This window comes from Falco biarmicus, chromosome 7, assembly GCF_023638135.1.
Source record: "Falco biarmicus isolate bFalBia1 chromosome 7, bFalBia1.pri, whole genome shotgun sequence".
Taxonomy (NCBI): domain Eukaryota; kingdom Metazoa; phylum Chordata; class Aves; order Falconiformes; family Falconidae; genus Falco; species Falco biarmicus.
Window position 1 is genome coordinate 9,468,954 of NC_079294.1, and position 9,372 is coordinate 9,478,325.

The window sequence follows — 9,372 nt, forward strand, 5'->3', positions numbered from 1 at the left end:
ACCCCCACAGAAATAACTAAATAGCCCATGGCATTTTTTTACAATAGGTAGAATTTTTTTACAGGTCCCAATTCTGTTTTGCATCTCAGTCTAAGGTAGAGGAGTAGAGCTTATTTCACAATGGTAAAAGAAGAAGATGTCTTTGTTTAATCACAGAGATACAACTTAAAACCAAACCAGAGACTGACAGCTGCTGAATCAAAAGCAAAAGGAGTGGAAACTAATTTCATTTGATGCCTTACCTGTGGTGTAGTGTATTGCCATACATTAATGAAAGGGGACTAATGAAGAGTGATCTGACTGACCTGCAACAGCCTGAGATTTCTAAGACATTCCATGCTGACCCTCACAAAAATCGAGAGCTTTCCAAATGAGAGAGGTCCACCCAAGAAGAATAATCACAGTCACTCAGTACAGGAAAGGAAAGACCCTCAGACTACAATAAGCGAAACAAGAGGTTGAGCTCTGCCTTCTGACAGGGAGGCGAAGCAGCTAGCTGACAGGACTTCTCAAGGTCTGCTTTTCATCAAGAATGGAAATTCCATTCCAGCATTGTACAAAAAGCTGGTTTGTATTTCAGCAGGTCACCAAAAATTATCAGAAATTTCTACCAAAAAAAATCCATTTTGAACACAACTGCCAATGGATTCCCATCACACACATAGATGAAAGCACACCTTAAAGCCTGTTACTGCGTCACGGGTGCAGGCAACTCACTACATTGGTAAAACTCTTGCTAGTTAAAGAAACAAAGTAACTGCATATAGAAAACGTGCTTAACAGTGAGATCATGGTAAACAGCCTTTATTGCAGCCTACTTTGAAGTAACAGCTTAGCTGCCCCAGAGAGTTAAACTCCCACCTTGCTGTTTCAAAAATCAAAGTTAGGTTAGCAGCTCCATGTGACTTCTAACAGCTGAGATCCAAACCTGTACGAGAGCTCTGCCTTCTGTTGCTTTTGGGTAGGAAAGACATTGCTGAGCAAATTCCCCACAGCAACCTGACCACAAGGTACACTTTAATCAGCTGTTGTATCTTTCTAAAGAGAAGGTTGGGAAGAGTCTAGAGAGTGATGCGCTTTGTGGCCTTACAGTTCATAGTCATCTGGATGGTAGAGCTCACTCATGAGGCGGTAGATGTAGGAAGGTGCGTTACCCCCGATGTTAGAAATGAAGAGAGTAATGAGCTCTGGAGGGACGTAGTCAAACACTGGGCAGTGAACATTGATCTTTGCCAGGATCTCCCCTGTAAAGTGAATAGCAGCAATATTAGGCAAAGCAACTCAAAGTACATTTAGCCTTCTGAACATCTTCCTGAGCTCACTGGCTATGTGCATGCCATCCTGAAGTCAGTACTGGAATGTCCTGGATACTTTCCAGCTTCCTCACTGATGTCATGGAATTAGAGGTATACAGCAATCTTGGATGAATGGCAGCACTCTCTTTTGGTAGTTTTTACTGATAAAAGACCACAGATCCCCTGATGTAGTTACTAATTGAAAAAAAAAACCCGCCAGTATGTAACCAGGATGTAAGAGTCCTGATGCTGCCAAAGTTATTATTTAAAGAAAAGCTCAGAAGGCCAAAACCAAAAACCTGTGCCAAACCTGGTAGTCTTTGTCACATAGAAACAGGGCTTTGAAGGAGGCTTTGCTATCTGAAAAGGTACTTGGGAGCTGGTGCCTTTCTGAAGATGGTGCTTCTGTGGGCAGCCCATTGCAGAGATACTGGGCTTCAACAAGTGGATCACACAACAAAGTTTCAGGAGGTTAACATGAGTTGTAGGAAGGAAAGGAAGCTGCCCTCAGCGTTGGGCATCTGCTCTGTCCCACAGGAAACTTCCACCTGCCTGGCACCATTATTACAATCCTATAATAAAACACTGACTATTTCAGAGCAGAAGCAAAAGTGCAAAGATAGTGTTCAAGGGAAATCCTTTCTCTGTACTTCCTGTAATAGAAAGTTATGTATAAAATAGGATGGTTCCCAGCACTTCTCTTCTGCTTAAGACAGTAAGAAAGGATTTTCTGTCTTGGGTTACAGGACAGTCTTACATTTAAGCTTTATGTGAGCTATTAAAAAATTTCTTTTAAATTATAGTCTGAACCAGATTGACCAGGCTATATAAAGAAGAACCAGTACCTTCTGTGAACGGCAGCACTTCCTGTGGTGACACAAACTTGTGGAATGAATCTTCTTCATTAGGAAACTGAATGAGAAAGAGTACAGGAAGGGGGGGGGGGGGGGGGGGGGAGGAAAAAAAAAAAAAAAAAAAAGGACTGCCTCATTATCCTAGTGAAAACAGAACCTGAGTGCTGGAAGCAGAGGAAGATGACTGCCAGGTGATACGACACTTGTTTACAATAATTACATAGTGCTTGTGCCTAGAACCTCTGTAACATCTACAGGTGAAGGGTTTTCCCTCAGCACTTTTAGAGCCACCTACAACCTGGCTGCCTTTCTGCAAAGCCTAGGGGACTGGAGCAGAGAAGCTAAATCCTCAGTCTGCAACTTCATCTGGCAATACTGAGAAAGTAGGGTGCAAGAAACAGTTTAGAGCATCTCCATCTACCTCCTCTGTCAGTACACAGGGTCTTTCAACACCAAAGATATAAATTGAAATCCGCTGTGGTTGAAGAAAAAATAACTATGGTGATGTCAGTCTCTAGTAGGCAGTGGTCTACATCCTTACACCTCATGCACTGCTTACCACATGTGGCAGAGGGTGCTTCAAGGAGACCCTCCTCCAAATGTGGCATGCGTCAGGACTTCCTATGTGAAGTAACAGCACCAGATGGGGGAGATGGCTCATTTACCAACCTCCCCTTGGGACAGATGGTGCTGTCCATCCTGAGCTCCCACAAGTGTAAAGTCACCCCCCATCTCTATGTAGAGCAGGCTTAGTCCTGAATTGCTGCTGTGCCTACCTGTGGTGACAGCTTGAACATGGGGGCACACACAATGAGCGGAGTGGAGTGGTGTTTAGCTGCCAGCGCTAGAGTGTGAGTCCCACTCACAGCGATCAGGGCGCCGTTGGCCAGGATTGTCTTTGTACCAATGATGACCTTAAAAGGCAAATGAGCATTAGATAGCATGTTCCACAGCAGAGTGGGGAAGGAACGCTTCCTGGCTCGGACCCTGCTGGATGAGCTGGAGGAGGAGTTTGTCAGAACAGCCAGCCAGCCAAAGGCTGGAGTTACAGGACAGTTGGATGCCTGATCTGTTTCATCTGGCACTGGCTCTGCACCGAGACGTTCCTCTCTAACAAGAACATGACTCCAGCATGGTGAGGCCAGCACAGAGAACTTCAGAGGACAAATGTATGTTCTACTGCAGGGAACACTGAGCAGAAACTGGGCTGTGTTCCTTGTTGTTCTACAAGCCCGCAAAGTAAGCATTGCACAAGTAACTTGAACTGCTGCCTGCAACAATGCCCTTGCTGTAAGTGGTGTAGCTAGATTTTATTAAGTAAAAAGATTTTTTTTTTTTGAGTTTGGAGTGCCAAGTCTTCATCTCTATAAAAGTACAGAACAGGTATGTTGTTTGAAAAAACACACCTTGGTGATTCCCTTCGCCACCAATTTTGCATTCCAGACAAGGAGAGTTTTTCCTCTTTGGAAATGCTGCTTTTTGTTCCATCTTCTTTAAAAACTAAGGTTAATCCTTTTGAGGCTCTCCTGGCTTCGTTTCTTATAACTGTTCTGCCTGTTAGCCACTAAGGCAGAAAAACCTATCACTGTGCAGTGAGCCATCACACTGACTTGGGATTCCACCCCAAATCTCCACCCCAGCTGTAAACAGGGACTATTACAGTTTTGAGTTTTCAGTGAAGAAATGCATCCATCACTGCTGGGACCTGTGGCTGGTGTGGGAAGCCAAAGCACCTAACCTCCTGTGAACTCCCTCCTCCAGTGGAGCCCTCCTTACCTTGTTGACTCGAGACATGACCGCAAAAATAGCTGCATCGCTCATGACAGTAGTTTCAATGTTCTCTTTAGATAGCCGGACAGCCATTTCGTGACCCTAAAAAGGAGAATCCAATTGGTCCCCTGGGACACAGCTCCTTGCAGTGCAGTTGTAGAGATATTAGCACTCAATTCTTGTCTGAACTGCGAAAATACCAAGCGATGGGGCACAAATACAGCCCTCCAACTGAAGGACACAGGGTACGATAACAAGCCGCCTTCAGTCTCTCAACTGCAAAGGAACTTCTGTAACACTCAGCTTGCCTCCAGAGACAAGATTTCAGTAAGAATGCGCAGGACAGCGTGGTGCCTGGAGACGACAGCCAGCTGGGGCCTTACCTGGCAGAACGGTGCACACTCTGCCACAATGACCTGGAATTTCCGCTTGCGGGCAGCTTCCTTCAGGAAAGCCTCAACAGTGCGCGAGTAGCCAATGGTCATGATCACCTCATTGGAGTGGATGTGCTCCAGCGCCTGCATAGCAATGTTTTCAGTGGTGCCCTCTGTAACAGAAGGAAGCCATAGGTGGAAAAGCAACACTTGTGCTGCTAGGGCTGTCCAACAAGATCATTTTTTACTACAGCGATGCTACGAGCACTGGTAGAGCAGGAACAGCTTTTCTCCCTGTTCTTTTTACCAGTGGACAGGGACCAAGAAGCTGGCCCTTGAATACCCTGTGCTCCCCAGCTACTCCTAGAAATAGCCACACTAAAAACTCTATTGTGAGGGGAGTGGATTATGTCAGCACAACCACCATGCCCATGCAACAACTAGTGACAGTTCAATAGCACTAGAACCACACAGAAAGGAGAGGCAGGGCAACCTGTGCCTCAGACTGAGAGCTGGACACCTGATCTGTCACAAGATCGCAGAAGAAGAAAAATGTATCACAGTGCTCTGTGACAAGGGTCAGGTTATATGTGCATAGGGATTAAGTCCAACCTTGGTGTATTTTTTAGACTCTTCCTCAGAGGACTCAACTTCCCAGAAGACCAAGAACACAGGCCAACAGCCCCCACTCTGTTCCCTCTGCAGTGTTCCACCCATCTCCCCGTAAGCCAAACTAAGTCCTGGGAGCAGCAGGACTTCAGTTCCTTAGTTCCTTCAGGTTAAGCCTCCCTGATCCTTGTTGTTTTCTTTCCACCCAAGAGGAGGGGAAAGCATCGCTCCCATCCCATAAGAAGCTCCACCCCTGGGGCAGTTCAGACCCATCCGTTACCTAGCTCTACTAGCAGCTCATTAATAGCTTCAATAACATTAGCTTTGAGGGGAGGATAAGGGGTGTTGAAATCCTCGCTCAGTCCTCCAGAAGTCAGCAGTTTGTGCAGAGATTCTTGCTGGTCACTTTCCTCACTGCGCCCATGAAGCCTGGGGCGAGATGAGAAACAGCCTTTCAGCCTCGGGAGAGAAGGCAGGGGCATGGCCAGGCTGAGTACCATCCCCACAGCGCAGCACACCTGGATGTCAACAGAGAGGAAGGAAAACCACACACAGGAGGCACGCCACAGTGTGCTGAAGAGCTTCCCTAGCTGTCTCTAGCAGAAAGACACCCAAAGCTCTGCCATGAAGTGCCTTCCTAAGTTGTATGCAAACGCTGCAGCCCACAGATGAGGAGCAGGCTCAAGGTGACTGCTCCAGTAGGATGGACCCTCCTGGGAATGCAAGGAGAGAGGCCCGAGGTCAGGGCACAGACTGTTCTCGTGCACCCACAGCACTTACGCCAAGAGGAGTTTCACTAAAGGAAATGTTATCAGCTATGCTGAAAATGACAGGTTTCCTCTGATGTTAAACTCACCGAGCCCCTCTACAGGAGAGGCGGGAACAGGGGGGTGATGGAAACTACAGAGATCTCACAGAAGCAGCAGGACACGGTGTGTGGGAAGGCTGTTCTGGGCTCCTAGGAGGGGTACAGGCAGCAAGACCTGTCAGTATAGGGTACAGGGGTACACCGGGGTACAGGGGCACTTCACCTGCCATACTCTTCCCGAATGACCTTCAGCACTCGCCGCACCATGTTGCCCACGGTTGTCTCAGACGGTTGGGCTGCCATCATCCTCTGGCCCTCTGTCCGGATCAGATCCATGAGCTCTCCTGAAAGAGGGAAAGGCCTTGGTTATTGCTGCCCAGAGCAAACCCACGCAAGCATCAAACCGATGCGTGTGCCCCACAGATGCCTCACAACCAGAGACTGGTGCTGCCACTAGTAATGCAACACCAGGAAGCACAGAGATGCCAGCTGAAAGCTGCTCACAGGGCTGCTCGTTCCACTGCGGTGTCTGTACTATGAATCACCTGGACGCAGCACACACTCAAAACTTACGGAAAACCATAAGCAGTAAGTTGAGTGACAGAGGAAACCGGCTGCTGCTGGAACAGCCCATGCTCAGACCGACGCATCGAGAGAAGAGCAAGGCTGTGGGGTGGGAGGCTCTGCGGCTCAGCAGGGCAAGTGCTGGAGCCCGGACCCACTGGCAGCTGCCAGCGAGGCTCCCGGCCGCACCGGCCACCGCACACGCACCGGCCGCCGCACCGGGCCTGCCCCGGCGTTGCCACTCCCTCTGCACCCTACGGCCGCCACCGGAGCGCCGGACCCGGCAACTGCCGAGCCCCTGCCGCCGGGCTCTGCTGCCGCCTTCCTCCCAGCACCCGGAAGAAGCACTGCGTCCGCCCGCCGCCGCCCTCACCGGCCCGGCTCCATCGCCCGTGCGCGATGATCTTCCGCAGTAGCGACAGCGTCTGCCGCGCCGTGTCCTCAGAGCGCGGCCGCTCCCCGCCGCCCCGCAGCCGCGCCACGAAGGCCTCGATCTGCTCCGAGAGCTCCGAGCCGCGCTCGGCGGCGCCCGGCATGGTGGCGGCAGCGCTCCGGCCCCGCTGAGCTCCGTAGCCACTCGCCCCGCTTCCGCTTCCGCCGCCCCGCTTCCCCATTGGCGGAAGCTGCCAAAGCGCTCCCACCCTCCTGCGGTGGCGCAGCCAATGGGAAGCGCGGGCGGGCTGCGGCTGGCAGGGAGTGGCGGAGGCCGCGCGTGGCCTGGGCGGCGGGGGGCAGGGAGTGGGTCCGTCACCGGGGAAACGGGGGTGGTGACCCCTGACCCCGCGTGGCGCGGGGGCTTGTGGGCCGGCGGTGGGCCGGGCCCAGAGGGGCGGGGTGCGGCCGGGCTTCGCTGCAGGCCGCGGTGCCGGTGCGGGGCGGCCGGGTGGGGAGTTCTGGAGCCGGGCGGGCGGGGGCGGCGAGCCGCCTCCCTGGCGGGGTGCCCCTGGTACAGCCTGGGGGGCGTGGTGCTGGCGGGGTCCCCCGGGGCGGAGCGGCGGGGCTGCCGCCGCACGGGGAGGGGCCGGGCCTGCGCGCTGCCGCTTCGGTGGTGGGAATGCTGCGGGCCGGTGTCCGGAAGGGCCTGTGCGAGGGAAGGCAGCGCCTGTGCTGTAGGGCGGGAGGGAGGGAGCCGGGCCTGTGCCGAGCAGCAGGGAGAGCCCATGTGCAGGGATTTACTTTGGACGGTGCGGTGTTCCAGGCGCAGGGAGCCAAAGCAAATGGGGTGGGAAAGGCGCAGTTCCTGGCAGTCCGATTGTTCTTGCTGGCAGAGCCAGAACCGGCCCTGGATAAGGCAGGAATGTAGCTCCTTTGTGTCTAGTTCCTGGAGCGCTGTGTCCAGGGAACAGGCAGGAGCCGCGGAATAATTCTGATTGCGGCACTGCTGTACTCCGTGGTGCTGCTCTGTGTCCTGTTGGTTTAGATTAGGAAATCAAAGCAAACTGGTTTATGCTGGAAGCTTTCAGTAGGTGCTTTCTGTAGGGGCCTGGAGGGCCTTGGGTGCTCGTCACATCTATTTTGTGCTTGTCTGATTCTTTAGGACTCACCAGCTGCTCTCCAAGGAGTGTCAGGTCCCCAGGAAGGTGCCAACAGCCGGTGGGTTGGGTCTTGGGGACATATTGCAGATGATTTGTGACCCAAAGCCTGGGATGGACTGAGTCCTTCCACACCTCTCTCCTGTGGCTTCCTCAAGTGCCCCTTCCTCAAGTGTGCCTGGAAGCCAGAGTGCATGCCAGCCTGCGGAAAGAGGCTTGCTGCATCACCTGGTGAAAGGCCACATGTCTGGGTTTGCCTGGATGTGCTTGGGGGGTGCTGCTGCCCTGGCTGAAAGTCACAGTTTCCCTGCTTGATGAGCTTGTCTCGTTCTTTGCCCCTGGAGAGAGTCAGTGAAGGGTAACAGGGTTTGCCTTGCTGTGGGTTCAGCAGTACTGGGCCCTTCTGTGCCAACCAGGCATGTTCTCGTTCCCTGCTGCCTTCCCTTCTCTTCCCCCTTTTCCCCAGCTTTAGGGGTCTGTTTTCTTCCACCTTGTGTAAACTGGAGGCTCCCTGGAGCCAGGCCTACCTGGCTCTGTATTTGCACAGGGTCACACACTTCATGCTTTTGCCTGTCCACACAGCTACATGGGAGGCAAGGCAACCCATCAGCTGCCTGCCTCTGCTGCTGGCAGTGCCTGCATATTGCTGTGTGCCAGCTGCCATGGCGTGCAGAGACCGCTCCCATGTGTGCACCCTGGGACTGGGACATGCAGTGACTTGGTAAAAAAAAAAAAAAAATTGCTTCGGAGCTTTCCTTTGTTTGTTTACTTATCTCACTAGTAAACAGAGCAGCTCTTGGAGATTAGGCAGGAGAGGGAGAAGAAGAAGGGAAACCGGACTCTGAGGTTATGACCTCCTTGTGGATGCTGGGCTGTTTACATTCCCTGCTCTGGTCCCAGTAACTATTGCGGGGCAGTTTCTTCTCAGCGCCTTGCCAGGCTACAGAGGTTTTTCCCTGCTCGCACTGTTCCTGCCCTGTTCCCTACAGCACTTTCCACTGGGCATTGCTGCCACAGCCAGCCAAAGACGGCCAGCAGTCTGGTGTCCCTTGAGGGACAGAGTCCTGCACTTGGTCTGCTGCCTTGTATTTCATGAATGAAAGGCTCTGAATGGGGATTTTGGGAGCTGTTAGCCCTGTGGAGCTGAGCTGAGCCAGATCCTGTGGCTCTCTGGAGAGCTGAAAGGCAAACTCCAGGCTCTGGCTGCTCAAAGGGACCGCAGCTGAGAGACATCTGGTTGTCATTATCCAGCAGCTGCTGCCAGGACCCATGAGTTAGGCAGGGAGTGCCCAGGAGGACTGAAAAGGAGGGAGTGGAGAAGAGGACAGGCAGTGTGGGGAGCACGGGGCAAGTGGGGAAAGGCAACTGGAAAGATGCATGTTGGTGTCCTGGTATACTTGGCTGAAATCTTGCTGCCTTGCAGGCGGTGCTGGCCACTGTGGCAGAGGCAATGTGGTGGGATGTGCACGTGTTCATCCCTGAGCAGCTGGAAGGAGACTCATCTAGTGGTCCAAAGTTGCCAGGTGTTGCAGACTAGGACCCCACTCTCCTGCTGCAGCCACAGGC

General features: G+C 52.4%; 1 protein-coding gene across 1 annotated transcript; it reads right to left on the minus strand.

The window, feature by feature from the left end:
* Positions 1-788: 788 nt before the first annotated feature.
* EIF2B2 (eukaryotic translation initiation factor 2B subunit beta) lies at positions 789-6,874 on the minus strand. The gene is made up of 8 exons (XM_056345718.1): positions 6,648-6,874; positions 5,934-6,054; positions 5,183-5,331; positions 4,303-4,466; positions 3,926-4,021; positions 2,926-3,063; positions 2,141-2,207; positions 789-1,244 (listed from the first exon to the last, which is right to left on the minus strand). Exons 1-8 carry the CDS (start codon positions 6,808-6,810, stop codon positions 1,087-1,089), a joined length of 1,056 nt encoding a protein of 351 aa, XP_056201693.1. The 5' UTR covers positions 6,811-6,874; the 3' UTR covers positions 789-1,086.
* Positions 6,875-9,372: the final 2,498 nt, after the last annotated feature.

Bases quoted from the DNA above. Each gene is read 5' to 3' on its own strand.
- EIF2B2 (XM_056345718.1), bottom strand. From the start codon at position 6,810: ATGCCGGGCGCCGCCGAGCGCGGCTCGGAGCTCTCGGAGCAGATCGAG. The intron at 4,022-4,302 runs GTAAGGCCCCAG...TCTCCTTTTTAG, and splicing joins AGTGTGCACCGTTCTGCCAG to GGTCACGAAATGGCTGTCCG. The intron at 2,208-2,925 runs GTAGGCACAGCA...TTTCTCATTCAG, and splicing joins TGTTCAAGCTGTCACCACAG to TTTCCTAATGAAGAAGATTC.